This window comes from Saccopteryx leptura, chromosome 2 (assembly GCF_036850995.1).
Source record: "Saccopteryx leptura isolate mSacLep1 chromosome 2, mSacLep1_pri_phased_curated, whole genome shotgun sequence".
In the NCBI taxonomy this organism is placed as follows: Eukaryota; Metazoa; Chordata; class Mammalia; order Chiroptera; family Emballonuridae; genus Saccopteryx; species Saccopteryx leptura.
The window spans coordinates 254,594,514-254,619,487 of record NC_089504.1 but is presented as its reverse complement, the minus strand read 5'-3'; the positions used below and the strand labels follow the sequence as shown (position 1 = coordinate 254,619,487).

The 24,974-nt window shown below is 56.6% G+C and overlaps 1 protein-coding gene across 1 annotated transcript; it reads left to right on the top strand.

The window, feature by feature from the left end:
• The first annotated feature begins 2,083 nt into the window (after window positions 1–2,083).
• On the top strand, window positions 2,084–24,694 carry GPA33 (glycoprotein A33). The gene is made up of 7 exons (XM_066371399.1): window positions 2,084–2,370; window positions 12,833–12,987; window positions 13,812–14,028; window positions 17,411–17,563; window positions 22,897–23,016; window positions 23,635–23,758; window positions 24,217–24,694. The coding sequence occupies exons 1-7, from the start codon at window positions 2,328–2,330 to the stop codon at window positions 24,329–24,331; spliced, it is 927 nt and encodes a 308-aa protein (XP_066227496.1). The 5' UTR covers window positions 2,084–2,327; the 3' UTR covers window positions 24,332–24,694.
• Window positions 24,695–24,974: the final 280 nt, after the last annotated feature.

Below are 24,974 nucleotides of genomic sequence, written 5' to 3'. Positions count from 1 at the left end.
TATGAGCACACAATATCTGCAGGAGAAACTAGAAACCATACCTTGCCTCTGGAACATGGAACCAGGTGGTGACTGGGAGATGGAATATGGGGACGACTTACTTTTACACCGTATTCCCTTTCGAATGGTGGAGTTTTGTGTGTGTGTGTGTGTTTAGATGAATAAATGCTAAATAAAATGTATGTCGGCTGAGGAAATGGGCAGAAGGGGAAGCCCAGTGAAATCTGTCTTGTAGACAGGCCCTTGTGCCATTCCTGCCTAGAATCTCACCACACCTGGTTACCTGGTACGCTTCAATCATCATCATTATTATTATTTTAATGAATGAATTCCCTAGGGAATCCTCCTAAGACAAATTATCAAAGTGAAGCGTGGGTAGCTGAGCTCAGTAAGAGGAGCCCATCGGGAAGCACTGGTTCAGGCAGAAGCCCAAACAGTGGTCCAAGGACGAGACAAAGGCGAGGGCACTTCTGAGACAGGGGAGGGGACAATGGCATCAGCGGATGAAAGGCACGTCTATTGGCCCAGATAATGTAACATCCTGACGTTAATTCTAAGTGTGCTGTAAGTTTCCCACCCAGTAGCCATAACTGCTGCTCTCTTGTTATCTTTGCCAGCAGTTCTTTGGGACACAATGTGGCCCCAGGCCCAGCCTGAAGCTCATTTTTCCCTTTTTTTTTTTTTTTCTGAGACAGAGAGAGAGTCAGAGAAAGGGATAGATAGGGACAGACAGACAGGAACAGAGAGAGATGAGAAGCATCAATCATCAGTTTCTTGTTGTGACTCCTTAGTTGTTCATTGATTGCTTTCTCATATGTGCCTTGACCGTGGGCCTCCAGCAGACCGAGTGACCCCTTGCTCGAGCCAGTGACCTTGGGTCCAAGCTGGTGAGCTTTGCTCAAATCAGATGAGCCTGCGCTCAAGCTGGCGACCTCAGGGTCTCGAACCTGGGTCCTCCGCATCCCAGTCCGTGCTCTATCCACTGCGCCACCGCCTGATCAGGCTTATTTTTCCCTGTTTTAACATTCCAGATATTTGAGGCATTAGATGGGCACAGGGGTTCCTCTGGGACAGCAGCTCCAGCGTCTTTTAAAGTAGCTCCCTTTATATTATTTTTATTAATAGTGGGCAGGAAGGGACAGGGAGGGACCGCAGGGTGGCATCAAGCAGGCCTGGCCCACCCGCTGAGGTGACAGTGTCAGCATAGGGAAGGGGAGGGTGGAGGGGAGACAGAGCACTAACACAATAAGAGAGGCAGCAGATAAGGAGGGGACCACTCAGAAGGAGGGGACAGAGGACAAGGGCCTTTGTCGTCTCTGTGCCCTCAGTCACCACCCCTGAACTCGCAGTGGGTGATGTCTGGACCATGGGAGTGGTGGACCAGAAACCAGAAAACCACCCCCCGGCCATGTGCCCCTCGGAGAACTCCTTTAACTTCCCAGAGCTGCAGATGCCCGTTTGTAACAAGAGACACTCAGGATGCCGCCTCCCCACTTGGTGCCGAGCACCTCTTCTCAAGAGGAGCCCCTTCCCCTGCCCATTTCATTTCTGCACCACCTGCCAGGCTATCTTCCTCACAGGCCTCTCACTCGTTAAGTTGGTGACCAGCCATCCCAGTTTGCTAGAGACTGAGAGGTTCCAGGGCCCTGGGACTTTCTGTTTTAAAACCGGCACAGTTGCAAGCAAACTGAGACCAGGTGGTTATGATCTTTTCTAAGGACGAGTGCTTTGGTGACTTGTGTACCGTCTGCCTCCTCAACCAGATAGATGGTCAAGTCTCTGAGGGAGGAGACTTCTTGTCTTCTTGCGTGATGTCTCTCTACTGCGGGGTAGGGGTGTAGGTTGGGAGGGAATTAGAGGAACGGGCCATATTGTGCCTTGAGGTGGTTTAGATTGTGGGTAACACCCTTCTTTTACTGGCTGTGGGCCTTTCTCTGAAATCATTTCCCTTTTTTATCCTGAGGCGGCAATGTCCTGTCCATCATAGGAGAAGCCCACACCTGCGCCAGAGGCCCAGGACTTTGTACACCTGCCAGGTGGAGGGAAGGCAGAGAGAGAGACTGGTTCCTGGAGGGGGGGGGCAGGTTCCCGTTGGGGCCCCTGGTGGAGAAGGTGGAGCACAAGTCCAGTCCTGTAGGTAAGCTCACCTGCCAGTCCAGGTGAGGGGTGGGGTGTGCAGGCCAGGCTGAGCGAGGTGGGCAGGAAGAGGAAACCACAGGGAACCTCTGGACCAGCCTGGAGGCAGCTGTCGCTCTGAGGAGTCAGCCCAGACCTGTCTGGGTGCCGCCAGTTCCCAGCTGAGCTCGAGGCACAGAGGAAGCAAGACCATGGCGGGGAAGGTACGGCCCATCCTATGGACGCTCTGTGCAGGTGAGCAGGTCTCTCCTTGGCCAGGGCCCCTGGGGGGGGGGGGATATAGTCCACTAATGACCCCCAGGGGAGGGCCCCTGGGGGCACAGGTTTGCTCCTGCTGGGCAGAATGACGTGTTCTGCTGTTCAGGTGGTGGGGTCCAGTCCAGAACCCAGCCTCAGAATGGTTTTCCATCCGCCTATCAGTAAATAAAATCCCAGCCCATATCTGGGATGAATAATTCGTAAATTCTCAAAGCCCGTATGGTCTGATCTCAGATCAGAATGCAGGGTCAGACAGGAGATCTGACAGTTTGGATGAAGTGTTTGAGAGAGTTTGTCCTGGAAAGCCCAGGGTGTATGGAATTAGAAGTGTTCACTGCTTGGGACTGTCACCTTTGCCTTAAAACCAGAGAAAAATATGCAGTGTTAAGGAGTGTCAAGATCTGTACCATGCACATAAGGAATGTGAGGCAAAAAGACAGTCCCACTCACCCATACCATTCCCAGGGCAAGAGAAGACTCAACCCTTCAACAACAAAACCAACTAGACAGGCCCTTTCCAAAGGCCCAAGCTGCACAGCCTTCTGATACTCCTGTCACTGAAAACTCGGAAGACGGGAACCCCACAAAATAGAAATTAGACAGTTGTCAACAAACACCTGAATCCAAGTTGAGCACTCAACGGCCACATAGCCTGTGTGGGCCCCGCGAAGTTTCTAGGGTCAGGACGGGACGTCTGGTCTGAGGGTTCCACGCTGGGCAGAAAGACGAATGGGGAAGGGAAGTTGAGAGACAGGGTTTCGGAATTTTAGGAGTAGATTTGGTCCAGTGTATTGGGCAACACTGAGAAATCCCACCAGCTGGTAACCTGAGAAGCTCCCGCAGGCTCCGAGGGTCTGGGAAGAAAGCACAAAGGTGCAGGGTTCTACCTGGAGCACAGGCGTCCCCAGCCTTAAGGCGGGGAACAAGGAGGCTCCCTCAGCTAAAGCCACTGTTCAGCTTGCGCAGGCAAGCCCCGGGACCCGCTGTCCTGCGCCCGAGGACAGTTCTCCCAACCCCCAGGCCCCCCACGCCCCCACATCTCTCAACACCTGGCCTTGGGGCCCTTGGGTGCAGGGCAGCCTGGGGCTGGGCAGGGCTGGGTCCAGGCTTGGAAGTAGATCTGGAAAAGCCTGCCAGGTGGTCTGTCTGGGGACCAGGAGCCTGGTCACCAGGTTACAGGGCCTGGGTGGTCCATTCCCTCATCCAGGTAGCTCTTGACTGAAGGCATAGTTTGTGTGGTCACCAAAGGGGAAGGAGAGTTCTGGAATAGCCGCAGTCATGAGGGAACCCATCTCAGCAGCGGATCTAGATGGGGGTGCTGAAAGGGAGTGATCATCCGCCCCGGGCTGGGCTAGTGAGGCCCGCCTTCCCTGCCCTGGGCCATCCCTGCACTCGTGGCCTGGCTGCATGCAGGCATGAGTAAAAAAAAAGGATTGTGGTTCAGGAAGCGAAACTGAAGCAAACCACTGGCCCAGCTTAGAAGGGAAAGTGACTTGAATCCTGCATTGCCCAGAAGGGTCCATGTTGCCTCCTCCTGTGAGAAGGACATAAGACTGTGACCGCAGGCTGAGCTCAGCCAGTGGAACCAGTTCTCAAGCTAATAATGCTCAGATGAAGTAGGTTTTCAGCCCCTACTCTCCCCCCCCCCATCCTCCTACCCTTGCTCTCCAAGCCAGAACCACGTGCCCACCTAGAGCCCTGGTCGGCAAACTGCGGCTTGAGAGCCACAAGCGGCTCTTTGGCCCCTTGAGTGCAGCTCTCCCACAAAATACCATGTGCAGGCGCTACCTCAATAAGGAATGTACCTACCTATGTGGTTTAAGTTTAAAAATTTGGCTCTCAAAAGAAATTTTAATTGTTGTATTGTTGATATTTGGCTCTGTTGACTAATGAATATGCTGACCACTGCCCTAGAGGAAGGGGCTGGAGCACTGGGGTAGGTAGAGGGACGCAGGCTCGGTGGCCAGCTGTGGTTGCTTGATGGGTGAAAACATTGGAGGGGTGGGGGAATAGTCCTGGCCATGTACAAGTCAGTGAGCAATGAAGGCCTTCAAAGGTCAAACCTAAAAGCAACCAGGTGACCCTGCCTCATCAAGGAGACCAGGGGAAAGAGCAGGACAATCAGGGAGGGCTTCCTGGAGGAGCTGGAACATGAGTTGGGTTTCTGACACCTACTGGCCTTAGCCCTTCTTCTTTTGGTTTCCTCATCTGAACTGGCCCGGTTATAACATAGATTTGGCTGATGTTCTGGGCAGGGCAACATCCAGCTGATGAGAATAGGCTTAGGACCCCTTAGACTTTGGGGCAGGGGTGAAGATATCACATAAGATAACACAAAGAGGACACAAACAGAAGGCAGTGCATTAGGGAATGTGAAAACAACACTAAACATGGCTAAACATCAGCCTGACGATTCTAACCAATGCCCATGACAAATAGGTCTCCCCACCAGGACTTCCACCGCTCCTGCTGTGGCACCCCAACCACCACCCCCTCCTTAATGGACTCTAGTGTGGGGCCAGGCCGATCACCCCGCGCAACCTCTGCCTCCTGCTCGGTGAAATGGCCAGGGTGATCGCTAAGGTGTGGAAAGGCACTTTGCATCTCCCAGAGGGCCTGGCGGAGGGTTGCTGGGGTCGGAAAGGTCTGAGTAGACTACCTGGCAGGTCAGAAGCATTCAGGAAGCGCTACTGACTATCACCGTCATTGTTATTAGAGCAGACAGGCGGGAGTTACAGGGAATTGACTTTGGTCCTAGTTCGTGGGAGGGGGACCGCGCCGATCTGGCAGACGGGTGGCCAGAAAGAGAGGTCAGAGTGACAGTGGATGAGCCCAGAGTTGTCACCTCTCCCAGAAGCTGCAGGAGAGAAATCTCCAACCTGGGCTCTGCCACTCGGGGAATTTTTTGGGGCCCCCCATCTCCATGACAGACCCAATGTGATCAAAGTCACAGCTGTCAGAAAAGACATTCAGAAAGAGAAACCCACCAGTAAAAGCGTCTCTGAACAGTGCTGCCCCGAGTCACTCAAACCTTTAAAGACACAGTAAAAAAATGCAAAGAAAAAAAAGCACCCCACCCCACCCCCAGAACAAGAGGAAACGTCCTTGAAGCTTAAGTGAGAAAAGCTTAGGAAAATATTGCTTTACACAGAGAACTAAAGGAACCTGTCATTCCCAGATACACCCGACGAGAAAAAATATTTTTTTCTCTCTCCATCTAAAAGAATTAAAAAAAAACCCCATGGATGATTGATTGATCCGTGATGGGTTTCTGAAGGGAATGAAGTTTCCCAGGTCCTGGCCTTTTGAGGCTGGTCATGCCGTTTTAGAATCCTTCCTTTGGGGTCGTTGTGAGAGCCACCATCTCCGCAAGGTAATCCCCGAATGCCTTACACCTGGCCACTCTGAAGAGCCGCGCTCCTGTTGGTCCCACAGGCTCGGGAGTGTGGCACACCGAGCCGCGTGCCTTGGCCCCACGCAGGGACCTGGCCCAGGCGCTGGGGTTTCCAGGGTTCAGCCTCCGACATGCGTGTCTGATGAGAATCATGAAAGACAGGAACCTTGTCCCCAGTTAATGTGGCCGCTGAGGATAGGATTCAGGCCACAAGCGTACTTCCATGTGCTCTGAGGCTGTGAGCCCTGAAGCCACTTGGGCCCCCAGGGCCTGGGGCCACGGTAATCCCCAGAGGAGCCAGAACACAAGTCAAACATAGTCAGCGCTCGCAGGGAGGGTGCAGGGACCCAGGGAAGCAACACCCTGTCTGCCCACAGCGATGTGACCAGGATTCAAATGGCCCCATCCTGGCGCAGCCTCAGAAGAGGGACATTGTGAGCGGTCAGCCTCAGAGAGGACCATGTGAGAGGGCACAGTGGAGGCGCGGGGCTGCGGCTAGTGACCCTGGCTGCCCACGGCATCACCTGGGGAGGGAATGTCCAGCCTGCCCAGACCTTTCATGTCAGAATCCCTAGGGGCAGACGCTGGGCACCGCTTTGATCTTGAACGAGTTGCCCAGGCGACGCCCATGGGCAGTCCGGGTTCAGGGTCTCATGCCGGAACCTGAGGATAAGTGGGTTTCAGGAACGGTCACCTGGTACCGGGGCTGATGCCCTGCAGGTGGCTGGTGGCTCAGTTTGGCACCGTCCGCTCGTGTGGCTGGAGCTGGGGCAGTTGGTCATCCGGCTCAGAACGTCAGAGCACCATGGGGCACGTGCAGGACTGTAAGCTGGGACAGGGTGCAGGAAATGCAGTGGGGGCTGGCCAGGGCCCCCCATCAGGCCACCTCGGCCGTGGTGTGACTCCAGAGCCACTGTGTAGGAGCGTCTACAAGGGGCAAGAAGAGGCAGGTGGTGGGATTTGTCCGAAGCTGCCCTGCTGGAACGGCGTGCTGTTTGTAACTGGCCTGTTTGTGTATTTGGGGCCATGGTGGGAGGCTCAGGGTTGTGTACAGGGGGGCTCAGACACCCTGAAATCCCCACTGGCCTGTGTCGACTTCTGGAAGGCACCCCACCTTCTCCTCCTGCGCCCCCTGCCCTCTCCCTCACTCCCCTCGCCTCCCATTTTCTCCTCATCCTCAATGGCAGCTGAAAAGACCCTTCCTCACCACAACCTCTCCCCACCCCTATGTCTCTGTGCTAGCCCGTCAGCGAGTGTGTAACACCTGTTACCATGGGGGTTTTATGTGCACTTATCTGTGATCATGTCCTGACTACCAGTACTCAGCCAGAGGACCCCACGCACGCCGTGAGTGCAGGGATTATGCCCACCTCTGCTGGCATCCACCCCAAGCCCAGCACAGGGCCTGGACCACGGGTGCCCAGTGGCCACCACCCACTGGACGGCTGTCGGGAAGGGGTTCCTGCCCTTGAACCTTAGCAGGCAGCCAGCCGGCTTGTGCTCAGGGCCGCCTCTCCTGCCTCTCCGCTTCCCTGGCTCTCCAGGCTGCCCCAGCTTCTCTGCGAGCCTCCGCTGCCTTAACCATCCGAGTCCCTTTCTAGGGTTCCATGGATAGGACCAGCAGTCAGGGAAAGAGACTTGTCCTGCAGGTCCCTCAGATATCACCTGCTTGTCAACAGGAGCATCCAAGCTGTCCTCGGTGGCAGTGTGACCTTCAGCTTCGTGTGGGGACAGCCAGCGGAGGGGACACCGGCCCTGGAGGTGAAGTGAGGTTGCCCCTAATGATGGCAGCACTCTGGTTCTGTCTCCTCCCTGCCTGCAGAGCTTGGCGCTGTGCCCAGGCCGCCTGCCCACGGGCACCAACCCTCATACTTGGAACCCGCCTCCTTCCTGTGGTGCCTCCCTCCCCCACCGCCACCCAGTGCCCTTTGAGCTGCTTGCTGAGTTCTGCCCTGGTGAGTCAGGGGTGCCATAAACACCCAGAAGGACATGGCAACCGGACGACATGCCCACTTACGACTGTCACAAAGTTCACTGGGTGATGAGTGAGCCCAGAGTGTGGACGGCAGGGCCCCCTGCTCCCCAACATCTCCCTCCACACGCACGGGACCAAGTGACACCTGTCATGAGCAAGGGACATTCTCCAGCGATCCTGAGCCCTCATCTCCATCCAGGCCGGGGCCTCTTCCATCCGCCTTCTCCTCTGTCTTCACACGCTTCCTGGGAGCTCCTGTCCTATAGCCTGCATCTCCTGTCCCCATGGGGACTCGAGAAACCTCCCCAATACGCTCGGTGGCCCCATGGCTCCAGCTGCCTCATCTCCCTGGGAAGGGTCACCTCCCTGACACAACGGGCTGCAGTGCCACCTGCCTGACTTACACACCAGCATGCAGCGTGCAGTCTCAGGAGCACCACCCCGCCTGCCGCAGGACACTTGAAAACCAAGAATGCACCAAGGAGAAACCCCACAACGGCTCCATCATCCTGGAATCCAAAGATAACTGGGATCCATCCTGCATTTGGGGTCTGATTTCTTCTGGAAGCTGCGTGCTCTCCGTGAGGGCGCGGCGGACGTGGGTGCAGCTGTGTAGACAGACTTGCATCCCAATTTCCTCGCCAGATGCACACGGGCTGCCGGGAGGGCTAAATCCCTTGGGGGCTATTTCAAGGCGCACCCCGGCAGGCAGGAAGCCTTTTCCTGACCCCCCTGGCCCCCCAGAGCCCCTGCTCTCTCTCCTCGCACACATCACTCCTTCACACGTGCATCGGCCACGTGACTCGGCGGCGCCAGGAGAATGCTGGCTGGCAGCGACCTCTGACGGTTTCCGGGCAGGGATGGTGCCGTCAACCACCCAGTCAGCCAGGTGGTCTTAGCACCCAGCTCTGTGTAGGCTCCTTGCGGTGGGAAGGGGCTTGCGTCCAGGGAGGGAGGAGGTCTGCCATCCTCACCCTCATCAACATGAGAAAGTGTGCCTGGGACAGACCCCGCGGGAAGGGGTTCCGAAAAGCCAGCAAAGAAAACAAAGACACTAATTTGAAAAGACTACGCGCCCCCCCCCACCGTGGTCACTGGGCATTATTCCCAATAGCCAAGAGGTGGAAGCCACCTGCATGTCCATCCATCGAGAGCGGATAAAGGAGAGGTGGTATGCGCACACAATGGACTACTGCTCAGCCATAAAAAAATTTAAAAAAAGCCCTGGCCGGTTGGCTCAGCGGTAGAGCGTCGGCCTAGCGTGCGGAGGACCCGGGTTCGATTCCCGGCCAGGGCACATAGGAGAAGCGCCCATTTGCTTCTCCACCCCTCCGCCGCGCTTTCCTCTCTGTCTCTCTCTTCCCCTCCCGCAGCCAAGGCTCCATTGGAGCAAAGATGGCCCGGGCGCTGGGGATGGCTCTGTGGCCTCTGCCTCAGGCGCTAGAGTGGCTCTGGTCGCAACATGGCGACGCCCAGGATGGGCAGAGCATCGCCCCCCTGGTGGGCAGAGCATCGCCCCATGGTGGGCATGCCGGGTGGATCCCGGTCGGGCGCATGCGGGAGTCTGTCTGACTGTCTCTCCCTGTTTCCAGCTTCAGAAAAATGAAAAAAAAAAAAAAAAAAGGGAATGAAATCTCACCCTTTGTGACAACATGGATGGACCTCGGGGTCATTATGCCAAATGATATACATCAAAGACAAATACTGTACGGTTTCACTTACATGTGAAATCTAAAGAAATAAACAACACAAAGAAATCCTCCCCGAACAAAATAAAAGAAAAACAGTCTTACAGAATCAGAGATCAAAGTGATAGTTACCAGAGGGGCAGGTTGGGAGGGGGAAGAAGGGGTGAAACAGGTGGAAGGCATTATAGTCAATATCGTGATAACTTTGCACGGTGACAGGCGGTCACTAGATTACATGGTGATCTCATCATAAGGTCTGCGAATGTCAGGTCACTATATTGAACACCTTAAACTAATGCAACATCGTACGTCAAAAAAGTAGAAGCCAGCTCAGCAAGGGCTAGGATGTTCCCGGTGGGTCCCCAGGGGAGACAGGCACCAACAGGCCTGTGATCGGTCTTTCCCCCCCAGGGTACCTTACACGAAACTAGGGCCATAGGAAAAAAGGCGTCAGTTGACTTGCAGATTCCTGAGAGCCATGTTGAACAAATGTTCAACAAACAGCCATTGATTTCTGACCCCCCACCACCCTGCTTCCCCCCCAGTGCTCGTCAAAGAGCCTATGGAGGTCGTTTGCACGGAGTGGAGGTGGGGGGTCGGCAGGACAAACGGACCTGCAGGTGCAAAGTGCCCCAGTCCTCAGGGACCGGAGCACGTGTCTAGCCCTGGGTAGGTGTCCCTTCTGGCCTCCGGCATCCATCTCCTCCCCCCCGGGGCTTCCGGGTCTCCCCTAAGTGGCAGCATTACAGCCGCTCCCCCTGGTTCCCGTAATGCGCTGTGTGGGCCTCTGGCAGCCCGTCCATCAGACACTTCATTATCCTCCTCGGATGTATTGCTTTCCGGTTTTCCCTCCAGAGACAGTTTATTAGCTCCTTAACAAACCTTAATTATTTATAAGCAATCATCGAGGCTGCGGCCTGGGTCTCCAGGCTCAGTCCCCTTAGGGAGGTTAAATGGCTTCTCTGGATTCCATCTGGGTCACTCTGCAGATGCGGCTTCCCCGCGCCCCGGGGCCCCTCGGGTCTCCTTTATTTGGTTTTAGGGGGCATTTTCTAGCAATCTGTGGGGTACGGTCTCCAACCAAGTGTCTCTCCGGGTGTAAATCCTACCCGGGTTTTAAGCCCGGCTTCTCTGTAACTCATTCATTGGCTGTCAAAGGGCGCTTGTCAGAGCTGAGGCCGTGGGGGGAGGCACTTGGTTAAGCCCCAGGGATACGACAGTAAAGGCACAGCGAGGGGAGAGCCGTGACTGTCCGGAAGGCTGGGGTGGGTCCTGCTTCCGTGCCGGGTACAAGGGTGCGTACGCCGTGCCCAGCCACAGGACCCGGGTACAAGGGTGCGTACACCGTGCCCAGCCACAGGACCCGGGTACAAGGGTGCGTACGCCGTGCCCAGCCACAGGACCCTTGCTGCAAGCTGGAGCGAGACAGCGTGGTCCTCGCCGTCTAGTGCAGGGAACCACAGCTCTGAGAAATGAACTCAGTTGCCCCAGGTGACAGAGCCAGTAAGTCAGATGACGGTGCCAGCTTGGGTGGTCAGGCTCCAGCATCTGTGCTCCTGGCCACCCTCCTCTGCCATGTGACAAACTCTCACGGGAAGAGAGGTTCCGGCAGGCAGGTCCTCACGGGAAGCGGGTGACATTCAGGGCAGCGTCCTTGGGACAGTTCAGCAGTTCCCTCCAGGACAATGTCGGAGCTCAAAACATCTCCCTCCGCAAGTGACTGCAGCATGGGGAGACTCCGAGCCCTTCCCTGCAGGTAAAAGCACCTGCTATTCCAACTTGTATCTACCCCCCCACACCTCCCCAGGAAGGTTAGCGCCTCAGTGAACCCTTAGTTCTTAGCTCCTATGGTGAATTAGCACATCGGATGGACGCGTGGGAGGAGCTCCGACGTGAGAAGGAACGGGGGGAGTGGGGAGGCGGACGGGGTATTCGGAGCGTGGACACAGCTCTAGGGAGGCCACAGGATGAGAGGGTGCAACCACTGGGGGGTGGAGGGCCAGGTGGGGCGGGCCACTGCGAGAAAGATGCCCAATGTAGACCTGTGCCGGGACAGGGAAGAGGAAGTTGTTGGAAGGCTCTAGAGGTTTCTAGAATCTCTCCACTTCCTAGTTTTCTAACCATGGATTACATGTCCCACCTGGGGCTCCTGTCTTGACCGTGGAGTAGGGATGCAAAAAATCCCACAGAAGGGAACACCGGGTCACTTCTCAACATCGAGCCAATGGACAGAGGAGGAGGAGGACATGGGCTTATGTTGGATGGAGGCGGGGAGGCTGTCAGACATCGGAAGGCTCCCAGCCTGCAAGGCCAGTAACATTGGAACCCAGGGGTGTCAAGGGTGTCGGCAGTGTCAGGTGGGAGCATTCCGGTTGGCGTTGGAAGGCTCTCGGCAACAGCTGCTGGAGTGAAGTTCTTCAACACCCGGGTTCACTTTCCGTCCAGGGTTTTGGAAAATGCAAGGGTGCCTTGGGGCACAGGCTCCGCCTCCAAAGGTCCTTCTCAGGTTTACTAGCAGCATCGAAACAGGGCTCCACTGGGTTTTCGCCCCCTCCATCCATGTCCATCTCCTCCCTCCCAGATCTGTGAGCACATGAGGACTCTAACGCACACTATCGTGATGATCTCTTAAGACCAATCTGCCCTTTAGTTACAACCCTCAGAGATCGCTAGTTCTTTCTGAGACTTGGCCCAGGGTGCCAGTTGGGGTTATCGCTTGTGACTCACCTCTGACTGAGCAGGTGCCTCCCAGGCTGACCACGAGACAGGATAGCTGGACAGAGGCACACACGGTGTAACCAGCAGTCACTGGGTGCTGGTTACGGGGAAGCCACCATCCCAAGCAAAGCACCCTTTCCACGTCACTCTTCACACCACCAGCCTACTTTCCGAGTGAGAACTCAGGCTCCGAGCACGTCCGCGGCCAAGTGGGAACCGCTCAGGGTCATGCATTTAGAAAATAAAGGAGCTCTTTCAACTCACTCAAACTCCACACCGTGCCGCTTCCTCGAATAGCCACGGAGAAGTTGTGTTCCACGCGGAGCCACACGGATACGGGGATAAAAGTATCAGAGGTAGGTTTCTGAGTTAGAAGCGAGTCAGGGACAGGAAAAGGATGGTGAGGGGCAGGAGGGTGAGCTCAAAACCAGGCTTGAGCCATCACACAATGTGCTGACCCACTTGTGGCGCCACAAGGAGAGACAGGAGGGCCGAGGTCACATGGTCGGTCCTCACCCGGCCTTGTGGGAAAGCAGCTCACGTGCAAGGCGGCGGCAGATGCAGCCTGTCGGCTGTGGTCGGAGGAGGGCTGATGTCTCTGCGCAGCGAGCGCGTGTGCCTACGTCACCCACTTCTCCCTCCCACTCCCCACTGTCTTTTCAGTCTGGGCCACAGTCGGCGCCATCCTGGTGGAAACCCCGCAGGAGCTCCTTCGGGCGGCCCGCGGAAAGAGTGTCACCCTGCCCTGCTCCTACCACACCACCATCTCTACCCGAGAAGGGTTCATCCAATGGGACAAGCTTTTACGGAGTCACACGGTGAGTGTCCTCAGGAAGTGGGGGCAGCCCAGCCTGGGCACAGGTAGAAAGAGGGTGGCAGAACTGACCTCAGTCACTTCCAGGTTCTGTTTGATAATGAACTCCAAAGGCAAGAATCAAGGACATCACGTGGCGCCTGACCAGGCGGTGGCGCAGTGCATAGAGCATCGGACTGGGATACGGAAGACCCAGGTTCAAGACCCCGAGGTCACCAGCTTGAGCCCAAGGTCACTGGCTTGAGCAAGGGGTCACTCGGTTTGCTGTAGTGCCCCCCCCCCATCAAGGCACATATGAGAAAGCAATCAATGAACAACTAAGGAGCTGCAACAAAGAATAGATGTTTCTCATCTCTCTCCCTTCCTGTCTGTCTGTCCCTATCTGTCCCTCTCTCTGTCTCTGTCACACACACACAGAGTCTATAACGGGGCTCCCCACGGAAGCCCCAGTGGTTGCCTAGCACCATGCCTGGCACATCATAGGTGCTCAATAAGTACTGGCTGAATGACCGACTGAGAACAGACAGTGGGCTGGAATGGGACAAGCAAAAGATGCCAGAGGTCACAAGGTGACCATGTTGGAATTTGAAGAAACCCTGTTTATCTGCCCAGGCTCTTACTGTACTGCTGACCTGCCTGTCTTTTGATATTGTCACTAAACATATGTAGATGTGATGAGGTGGTACCACGTATCAGATCTTTGTTCCCCGAGTTTGGCGTCCACGCTTCTGGGCTGGGTGTGGTGGCTGAGGGTCACCAGCCCCGACTGGAGGAAGTGCCATGCCAGGGCCTTAGGGTGAAGACATTGGCATTTCTCCCCCCTCCCAGGAAAAGGTGGTCATCTGGACATTTTCAACCCAACACTACATCTACGGTGACCTCTTTGAGAACCGTGTCAACCTGTCCGGCAACGCCAAGCAGTCAGACGCCTCCATCACCATCAGCCAGCTGACCATGGACGACAACGGCACGTACGAGTGCTCGGTCTCGCTGCTGGAGGACCTGGATGGCACTTCCAAGGCACGCGTCCGCCTCCTGGTCCTCGGTGAGTGTCCCCATCTCCTCCCAGGAAGCCGGTGGGGCAGGGCGGGCGTGCACGGAGGACAAGTGCCCTGGGGTCAGAGGCAGGGACGCCTGACCCGGCGCTAGAACTCCTCCGTTGCCTGCCGGTCTCCGGGTGGGGGCGCTGCCTCTCCCCTTGGAACTGCAGGGTGTTCTGAGCTCTCTGGGAGCAGCGGCAGCCCCCAGCGCAGAGGAGAAGCCCCATTAGGAGCAGCCCCTGGGTGTCAGCCTGGGAGACCCGGTCCACGCTCTGTCCAGTGCCCCCCCTGGATTCCTCTCCTCTTTCTCACGTCAAACTTACTGATGAGAAGAAAAGAGAAACCCTGGGTCCCGCTGTCAAGATGCCCACTGTGCCTCACTCTGAGGCTGCCGGCCGTGTGTCCTTCCCCGTCACATGCTCCGCTCACCGGTAGAAGCCCCTCACTGTCTCCCACCCTGTGACCCCAACACCACACTGTCCGGGAGGTTCTGCCGCCTTTTTGAAATACATCCCAAGTTCCTGTTCTTTTTCCATACAAATAACTTCTTTCCTGAAAAAATCTGAATGATCACCTATATTGGTATCATCATTCTGTAGATAAGGCCCAGAGAAAGGGGGCCCCCCACTGACTCAAAGTCAAAGTTCCGGGAACTTTGGGGAGCACCTGCTCTGTGACCAGTCTAAGCCACGACCTCCACCCTGCCCGGGAGCCACTCCTTCCCGCCAAACTATGCATCCTTTTTCTTTTCTTTATTTAGATTTTTAAATTTATTGATTTGGGGAGGGGTAGAGAGAGAAAGAGCAGGGAGAAGCTGGAAGCATCAACTCATAGTCATTGCTTCTCACATGTGCCTTGACCAGGCAAGCCCAGGGTTTCGAACCAGCGACCTCAGTATTCCAGGTCAATGCTTTATCCACTCAGGTTCCCCCTGCTGAGTCCCTCCCAACCCACCTGGCCTTCCTCTGCCTAATTCTGTTTCCTTCCTGCACCCAGGAAACAATCGTTGTCCTCTGGCAACAAGCTGGTTGGGGAAGGCAGCAGACCCTCCCTTAGTGTGGCTATCTCCCCACCCCCCACAACCAAAGCTGCTACATTTTAGTTAATTTGAAGGACTAGGGGGACACATTAAATCTGAGGTTATGAAACTCGGGGAAACCCATGTTTTGCCTTAAAGAAAGAGCGAGAGAGATTGTTTTATACTGTATATTAAGAAATCCAAGCAAACTCTCTTTTAAAAAATAAAGTTTTCTTTCCAAATGGCTCTCTTGCAGGGCTACATTTTAGGCAGAAGGGCTTTCATTATGCAGGGATGCCCACTTGGGTTGGGGGACCTCCGAACACAGGCGGGACACGCAGTCCCGGATCACCGCAGGAGGCCACCTGGCCCTGGGACCTCCCAGCCTCTGGCGCCCTCTGGTGTTCGCAGCGGGAGTAGCAGGCTCTGCAGAGGCCCGGAGCCCATGGTGTCCCCTGCTTCCCTGGGGATCACTCTACCCGCGATTTTGGTAGTAGCACCCACCGCCTGTCTAGGAGGGAGGACCAGCCAACTGGGATGCGAGATATCCAGGGGTCCCCGCAGAGAATATAAAGGCTGCCGGGCTAGAGGGGAGAGGTGCATCCTGAACAGCTTTCCCCAGAACTTTGGGGGGGAAGGGCAGGGAGAGGGTTGGCAGAGACTAGAGAGAGCTCACTCTGCCTGCTCACTGGCCCCGCACCTGTGCGGTCCCGGTTGTAGAACGGGCCACTGTCCACTGGGGCATGCTGAGAAGCCGAGGGGACCGGCCTGCCTGCCTGCCATCCACGGGTTCCAGGACAGCCCTCTCCCCTGAGCAGCCTCTCTGCCCCCGAGGACTCCGCCCAAAGGCTCAGGTGAACTCCAGGGTCCTTCAGAGCCCCTCTGCCTGCAGGGCCACCACCTTTACCTGGGCCTCCTTCCCTCATCCCTTCCCATCACAGCCCTTCCTGTGGCTGAGTCCATGTCCCAGAGCCTTGCCCCCTGCCTGCTCACTGTCTACTTACTGGACTCCTTGAGCACAGGGACTCACTGTGTCACCCCCCGTCCTCAGCAGTCTCATGCGTACAGTAGGTGCCCGATCAGGTGTGGTGTATTTTGTTTGTCTGTTTTGTATTTTTCTGAAATGAGAAGCGGGGTGGGGGGTGAGGGCAAGGAAGAGAGACAGACTTCCACATGTGCTCAACCGGGATCCACCCGGCATGCCCACCAAGGGGTGATGCTCTGCCCATCTGGGCCATTGCTCCATTGCAACCGGAGCCATTCTAATGCCTGAGGCAGAAGCCATGGAGCCATCCTCAGCACCCGGGCCAACTTTGCTCCAATGGAGCCTTGGCTGTGGGAGGGGAAGAGAGAGAGAGAGAGAGAAAGGGGAAGGGGAGGGATGGAGAAGCAGATGGGTGCTTCTCCTGTGTGCCCTGGCCAGAACTCGAACCTGGGACTTCCACAAGCTGGGCCAATGCTCTACCACTGAGCCAACCAGCCAGGGCCCTGATCAGGTTTGTAGAATGAGCCACACTACACGGTGGTGTGAACAGTGCCGAGTGCAAGGCCCTCGCTGGAGGCAGGCAGGCATTCTGGGAGACCACGTCAGGTGTGGGGGCCTATTGGTTTTTGTACTTCCTTTCTGTGGATTTCCTGTCCTGATCTCTGTCCCTCTGTCCCCTCCCAGCCTTCGGTCCTCATTCCCCACCCAGCACACACCCCTCCTACCTCCCAGCCACTCAGAACAATTCCACTCTATCAGCAAAGCACGCAACGAGGGCAACACGTAACCCAAAGCGAACACTCTGGAGACGCTGAGGTTTAGGGCTTTGGAGAGAGAGGCTTCCATTTACCCCAGGGGTCGGCAAATGGCAGCCAGACCCAGCCCGCAGCCTGTCTACGATCTAAGAACAGTCTCTATGTTTCTAAAGGGTCATTTAAAATGAAACAATGACAGAGACCGTCATGTGGCCCTTTACCAACAATGTCTGTCATCCCCTCTTGTGACAGGTGGGAGCACAGAGAGGCTGAGATTGGCCTAAAAAGGCACGGCCGAGTCACTGGAGGGGGTGCCTGTCACTGTGGGGAGACCCCAGTCCCAGCCCCAGCACTGTGGGACCCTCACCGGGCCCCTCTCTGGGCCTCCGTGTCCCCATCTTTATAAGGGTGACGGTTCAAAACTAGCCACCAGGACGCATCCTGCTGTCTGTACTGCCTCTGGGACAGGGACAGGTGCGAGGGAGGTTCGGGGGACTGACCTTCCTTAGAGTGTCAGGTCTCACCGGCCTGCGAACAGACAAGGCATGTGTGTCTGCGGCGGGAGGTGGCTGTCCCCAAGTCCTCCCCACACACACTCACACCTTCGTTTCGGCCCCTCCCCTCCACAGTGCCACCCTCCAAGCCAGACTGCGGCATCAAGGGAGAGACCGTGATTGGCAACGACATTCAGCTGAGCTGCCGGTCCAAGGAGGGCTCCCCAGAACCTCAGTACAGTTGGAAGAGCTTCAACGTCCTGAACCAGCCGCGGGCGGACCCCCCAGGTAACCACGCCAACGGGGCAGCAGAGTGGCAGGCCCCCAGGGGAAAGCCTGGAGCTAGCCAGCCAGGACCCTCAGGGGCTGTCCCCCCCACCCCGGTGGCTGGCACAGCCATGCCCCGGGTCCTCTCTCTGAACACCTCTTTCCCATAACAAGGCCTCCCCACCTCGTACGCTTCTGTGAGCACTGATTTCACGGGAAGCACTTAGTGGAAGCCCATGGAATGTTTGCTGGGTTTCCTTCTGCCCCAGAACTTGGATCTCTGGATGAAGCACATAATCAATAGCTACTCTGTAGGAGAGCCCCGGCTGGGACCGTGGCTTCCATAACGGTTATGTCTGAAAGTATCCATTTGAGGCGTTATGTCAAGTATCCATTTGAAGCCCCCCGTCCAGCACTACGGCCCCGTTCAAGGGTGGCGGTTTCCTGTTTCCATCCCCTCTCCAGGCCGGTCCATCTCAGACCACCCTGACCCCACGTCCCCAAGCACACCCCCTTTTTAAGGCCACCCCCACCCCCGACCAGGGCTGCAGGGAGGGTCCCATGTTCTCAGGGACTCAGGATAGGGAAGAGGTTCATTTACAGTTGCCAGGAGACCGGTTTTGTCCTGGGCAGCTTGGTATTGGACCTTGGCGTCAGGAAACAAACTGAAAACAAAAGAAAACAAAAACTATATAAATATCCTCCTGTCCTCACACGGAGCTCGCTGGTGTGGGAACGCCCTGCTGGAGCCCAGGCCTCATGCCCGCCACGGCCCGCCCAGGGACTGGGAAGACAGGGCCAGGGAGGCGCGTGGGACCCAGCGGCGGGCGGCTCCAGGTCAGGGTCCGGGGAGAAGCAGGAGGGAAAATGCAGCCGTGGGCGAGACCCGGGCACTGAGATGTCGGGATGGGAAGGCCAGGAAGAGCCAAGTCAGGCCCGGGAGACCCCAGCCAGACGAATGCCGACGAGAACTTCTGTCAAACCAGGATGAATTTGTCACTCCACTCTTGACTCGTGTAGGGGCAAAACAAGAACTTCTTAAAATTAAAAAAAAAAAAAAAAAAAATAGAGTTGCTGGAACACACTCGGTCTCACGTAAGATAGCAGGGGTCGTGCGGACTTAGCAATCTTCCGACATGGACTCCATGTTTCCGGCTTGGCGGATCCGCACCAGGCGTGTCTGCCATCTCTGCTCACACTGCCTGGCAGTCCCAGTGACTCCAGCGCTGGTCCCCGCTGTCTGCTGTGGACGCTGCTTGGTCTCCCTTCCCGGCAGCACCGTGTGTGCAGGGGGTCCAACACAGCAGTAGTGTTACACTCGGCGGCGCAGTAACCCAGACGATGCCCAGGGGACCCAAGATGGTTTCTCCGTCTTGCATCCTGGCTCAGCCACTTGTTTGCTGTGTGACCTCGGCAAGTTACTCAGCCTCTCTGTGCTGTAGTTTCTCCATAACACATGGGCATGACTGGTAGTCACTTCACGGGGTCGTTGTAGAGATTATGTAAAAGCTCATGGGGAGCACTAGGTCCGCTGCCCGGCAGACAGCACTCCATCAGCACTGTTTTGTGAGCTGGGTCCTCGAGGAGGAGCAGGCAGGCCAGGTGTGGGGACAGGATGGGTGTCGGGGGTGCTGGGAGCGGCTGAAAAGTAGGGAGCATGTGCTGGTGGAAAGATAGGGACAGGGTTGGCGCAGAGCTGCACTGAGAGACGGGGGCCTGTGCCTTGGGTGGAAAGACCGGCCTGGGCCTGGAGGCTGCTGGCTCCTTCTGGGGCACTCCAAACAGGTACCCTACCCAGTCATAGTTCCGCCTCCTACAGGAAGACTCTTCTGGTTGTTTGAAGCCAAAACCTTGTTGTTTTTTTCCCCCTGGTAATCCAAAAGGGGAGAAATCTGAGAACAGGGAAAGAGGTTACAGCCAAGTCACTTACCTACTTGGGGAGAGCCTACTAGGGGGCAATGCTCTGCCCATGTGGGGCGTTGCTCCATTGCAACCAGAGCCATTTTTTAGTGCCTGAGATGAAGGCCATGGAGCCAGGCTCAGCACCTGGGTCCAACTCGCTCCAGTTGAGCCATGGCTGCAGGAGGGGAGAAGAGAAAGAAACAGAGAGAGAGAGAGAGAGAGAAAGAGAGAGAGAGAGAAGTGAGAGGGGAGGGGTGGAGAAGCAGATGGGTGTTTCTCCTGTGTGCCCTGACCAGGAATCAAACCCAGGACTTCCATACGCCAGGCTGATGCTCTACCACTGAGCCAACCAGCCAGGGTCAAACCCACTTCTGACTTTTAAAGCATGTCAGTCCACATAGACGGCTGCAGAGGGTCACTCTGCCCTCCTGCAGCGGGAGACGGAAGTCCCGCGTTAGAGATGACTTCCTGTGACTGAGGGGAAGAGAGACTCCGGGATCAGCACACAGTGATCCGCGTCCTGACCTCTTCAACAGCTCTTAGTCACTCACAGCCTCTAGGACCCTTAGTATCTTCTTCTGAAAAAAACCCAAAAAACTGGGAAGATCATTATGCCGCCTTCCCCGATGGCTGCAGAAAGGCTAAGAAGAGGCCCTGTGTGTGACGTCTCTGAACATCCCCGTAAAGCAGAGCTTTGTGCATGAAAAGAGTAGGAGTGTGGGTATCAAGGAGGGAAGGAGGGGTAATTCCGGGGGGCTGGAGCACATTAGAGAGGAGCTTCCGAAGCGCGGGCATGGGCCCTGCTCCCAGCGCCAGGAAGGACTTTGACGACCAGAGGTAGCAGCCTGAGCTCGTTGACAACCATGGGGTTGGGGACAGGAAAGTTAAGTCCTGTCACCTGACATCAGTGGTGGTGGTGGGGGGGGAGATCAAGGAAGTCTCCCCAGCTGGAGCAGAGATGGGAGGCAGGAGGCCGCGGTCTTGTGCGTTTCCCGCTTTGACCACAAGGCGTCGCCACCCGGGCAGAAACATCTGGTTTAGCCTTATTTCAGAACTATTAGGTCCTTTCCAAGAAAAAGGGGTTTGGCAGCCCCAACTCAGAATCAAAGCAGGTCTTGGGCCCCAGGTATGCACCAGTTGGTCCCAGTATAGCTTCCAGTGCCCACTGTTTTCTTGAGGAAGCGGGGAAGGACAGTACTGACTCTGGAGGTAGGAAGACCTCTGTCCCCCAGTCCTAACCACGCCTTCACCCGCATCACCTGCTCTGCACACCTGAGGAGAGATGGTGTCTCGCCTTCTAAAATGGGGGGTATCTGATACGAGCTGTTCACCCCAAAGCGTGCCCATCGTCAGAGAGCATTTCCCAAAGTGTGTTCCTTCAAGATGCTTCTTTCATTTTTTTTAATTTAAATCCCATTAGTTTAGAAAATGAGACCATTATACCATTGTAACCACCCAGTGCTCATTAGCATATTAGATGCTCTGAGCATTCTGTCGTTTAAAAAAAAACAAAACAAAACTTATTTTACCCTTAACTCTGATTTCTAAGCCCGTTCCAGCCATGGGCTCTTTTAATTTTTTTTTCCAATATGCTGTAATAATATCACAGTCCAGAAAACCACACCGAGGTGTGGAACCCTGGGACATTAGGAGAATGAGCCCCCAGACTATACGGTCCTGGGCTTTCTGAGGAAGAGTCCGGAGAAAGGACACATGGAAAGATTGGGAGAAAATATCCCCACCCTTCGGCTGTGATTTCTAGCCGGTGAGAGCATGGATGAGTTGATCCTCTGTTCTTTCCCTGGCCCTGCGGATGAGATTACGTCCCCTTACTATAAACTCAGCACTTCGTGTGGAGGTCTAGTCACCCTGTCACCACCGCCGTGTCCTGTTCTTCTTCCCTTGTGGACAGGGGACCTCCCCATCTCGCTGAGAGCCATGGTCAGCACGTGTGTTCTGGGTCAGCCTGAATTGAAACAACCTTTTCTTATGCTGTGTAGAAATTCTTTTAATATGCGTCAATTGGCTAATTTCTTCAGTGGAGGCTGTCAGCTGCTCCAAAAGGTTCTAGACTCAAAACGGGATTTTTTTTTTTTTTTTTTTTTTTTTTTGGTGAACACCACATTGAATCTTTCCGGCTTGGGCAAGACAGTCGGTTACCTCTGTGACGCCAAAGGTGGGAACGTGTGCTCCACCTGCCAGACCAGATTGTTGGAGGACCCAGGGACCTCACACTTAGGAAGTGCATGGAGGAGCTCGTCCTGACAGGGGAATACAATTTTGCAAGAACAGAGGTCGGGCCATTTGGGGGTGGGGGCGGGGTGCCGGGGAAGTGGCAGGAGGGACACCTGGAGTGATGGCTGGGCCAGACCTGTGGCCCCGTGACCACGTAGAGAAGCCTGGGCTTGTCACTGAGGAGGACGGGCTGCCTCCAAGTGTCCATCCGGGATGCGGCCACATCCTGTTTGCAGTGGAGACTGTCTCCCCCGGATGGAGTACAGCCACCTGGTGGCAGCAGGGACCACACGAGGCTTTTCCTGACTCAAATACGAGGACGGGGGTCTCTCAACCCTTCTCTCAGAATTGCAGTTGCAGCAAAGCATCTTTGAGCACAGGACAGATAGATATGTCTAAGCGCCACGCTCTCCCTTCCAAGCGGACGCTGTGAATCTTCACAGGGTCGTAGATTCGCAGGGAGGTTGGTTGCCCTGAGGACGCAGGGTCAGGGGTCACCACACCCACGCCAGGTACGTAGGTTTGGATACAAGTTACATTGCTCATATAGTGTGATGGATGATAAAGCGTCTATACAGACAGCTGTGTACCCGCTTCCACCACACAGATACACACACTCTCTCTCTCTCTCTCTCTCTCTCTCTCTCTCTCACACACACACACACACACACACACACACTCTCTCACACACTCTACTCATGGCAGAAACACCCAGAGACCAGAGTTCTTGGTTTCTAAAGCCTCGCTCCACATGAGCCACAGCTAAGGGTTCGGTTTCTGAAGATCGGAAAGGGGCTATAGAGACACCTCCATTTCCTGTGCTCTGTGCCAAACATCACATCTCTGAGCCATGTGCTTGGCGGTGCCTACAGTGACCGGCGCCTCACCAACACTCCCGAGTGTCCTGTGAGGCAGCTCTGTCCTTATTCCCATTCATAAATAAAGAGGCTGAGGTCAGTGAAGCTCAGTAACTTGCCCAAAGTCACACAATGAATAAATAGCAGACCCAGGCTTCAAACTCGGGGGGACTGGCTGCACTGTGAGCCCCTCAGAATGACGTACCCTGCCCGGTTCCCTGTCCCGCAGCCTGGAGGTGGGGGGTCTTCTCCCGATGCAGGCGAGGGCCACCCAGGGCTGCCCAGGACCCCCCAAGGTCCCCGCTGCTGCCACTCCGTGGTGGAGCTCCTCTCCTGACCCCCACCACTCCTCCTTCCCAGGCATGGGACAGACCTTGTCTCTGAAGAACATCTCCACAGACACGTCGGGTTACTACATCTGCACGTCCAGCAACGAGGTGGGGACGGAGTCCTGCAACATCACGGTGACCGTCAGACCCCGTAAGAACAGCTGAAGGTGGACGGAGGGACAGAGGGAGGGAGGGAGGGAGGTGGGGAGGAGTGGGCAGCCTCCTTAGGGTCCCCCGCTGGCCGGGTGCTCCTGTGCCTGCTCCCCTGGCCCGGAGGCCTGTCCGGGTCCCCTGGTTCTTCAGAAGCGGCACCGGGGGCTGTGGCTTCCACGGATCCCTCAGTCGGGGGGTAGGGGAGGCATCCAGAGACAGCTGCCACCATCTGGACCCCATCCTGTGGGGCAGCACTCACCAGCTTGCCGATAAACTGGAGTGGGACCTGCCTGGCCAAGAGCTGAGGACTCTTCCAGAGCCCGGGGATCCTGGGGGGCAGAGGAACACGGAGCCATGGGCCCTCCGCCCTTGTCTGCGTCCCCTGGCTGAAGAGCATTCCCAGGCTTGGCTGGTCACATTCCCCCAAGGCCACACTTCTCACGGGGTGCTCCGGGGCCGGCTCCCTGGGCTCACAGGAGGACTGGGGTGCTCAGAAGCTGGGAGGGACCGCCTGGGGCCCTGGGTGCTGTGGGGCTGCCCTCCCTGCATGCTCAGCCCTGGGGCCTGGGGGCGAGCCCGTCGGGGTCCGGAGGTGCAGCTGCTCTGTCCCCCGCAGCCTCCATGAACGTGGCCCTGTACGCGGGCATCGCGGGCGGCGTGCTGGCTGCCCTCATCCTCATTGGCGTCCTGGCCTATTGCTGCTGCTGCCGCGAGAAAGACAAGGACAGGGAGTCCAGGCCGTGAGTGCGGGCGGCCTGGTGGCGCGGGTCTGGGCAGACTGGGAAGATGCGTCCTAGTTTCTCATGGCTTCTACCGCATGCACACCGTGGGGGACAGCTGTCGTTGTCATCAGCACATCCTGAAGTGGTGCCGCCGTCCCAGACTCGACCCGCGGCCCGGGTGGCGGGAGGCGGGGGTGGAGGCTCCGGGCAGGGCTTCCCGTGCTGCCAGGGCCGAGGCGGAGCTGGAGCCTCTGCCACTGGCAGGGCAGGTCCCTCGTCTGGTGGGTCCAGCCTGTTCCCGTACCACACTCAGTTCACAGGCAGAACAAACGGGGCCACCTTCCTGTCCTCCGAGCCCCGCCCTTCGGCCCAGGGTTTCTTTGCAGCTGGCCTGATGGGGAGGGACAGTAACAAGGAGGGCCCAGAGCAGCCCAGCTCCCTGGGGTAAGCCGCCCCCTCTGTTCTCATTGCTGCAGGAATCGGTCCATCTACCTTGGAGCCTCCCGGGAGCAGGACGAGGGGGACGACTCCAGGCCTGGAGACCAGGGGAGCAACGGGCGCCAGTCCCCTGACCACGCGGGCCGAGGGTGACCAGGGCCCGCTGCAGGAAGGGGCAGGGGCAGAGCTTTCTTCCCAGCCTCCCCACTGCCCTCTCTGCTCCAGCCCATTTTCCTGACCCTTCTCCCAGCACGAATGGTGCTTCCTCCCTCTGTCAGGGGTGGAGGCTGTGGTTAGCTTGGCAGAGTGGATCTCACCTGCCAAGAGACCCCTGCCTGTGGGTCCTGGGGACTCAGGGACCAGGTCACAGCGGCCACCTTCCCTGGAGCCAGTGGGAGCTCCTGCTCAGAGCCTCAGGACACCGCTCAGGGCGTGCCCAGCTCTCAGGCAGCACCTGGGGGAGGGTTTGCACACAATTCCATTTTTGGTGAATGAATGAAAGAGCAGATGAGCTCACGAAGGCCTCCCTGTTATTTATCCAACATCAGTGCAAACTCCGTGCTCCAGGGCCCTCCTGGCCTGACCTGGCTGGGAGCCCCCCCTCTCCAACCTCATCACCCACAGAGTCCCTGTGCGTCCCTGACCTGGCCGGGAGCCCCCCCTCTCCAACCTCATCACCCACAGAGTCCCTGTGCGTCCCTGTCCTGGCCGGGAGCCCCCCCTCTCCAACCTCATCACCCACAGAGTCCCTGTGCGTCCCTGTCCTGGCCGGGAGCCCCCCCTCTCCAACCTCATC

Coding starts and splice junctions, on each gene's coding strand:
- GPA33 (XM_066371399.1), top strand. CDS start 2,328: ATGGCGGGGAAGGTACGGCCCATCCTATGGACGCTCTGTGCAG. Junction 14,029..17,410: donor CGTCCGCCTCCTGGTCCTCG/GTGAGTGTCCCC, acceptor TCCCCTCCACAG/TGCCACCCTCCAAGCCAGAC. Junction 23,759..24,216: donor AAGGACAGGGAGTCCAGGCC/GTGAGTGCGGGC, acceptor TCATTGCTGCAG/GAATCGGTCCATCTACCTTG.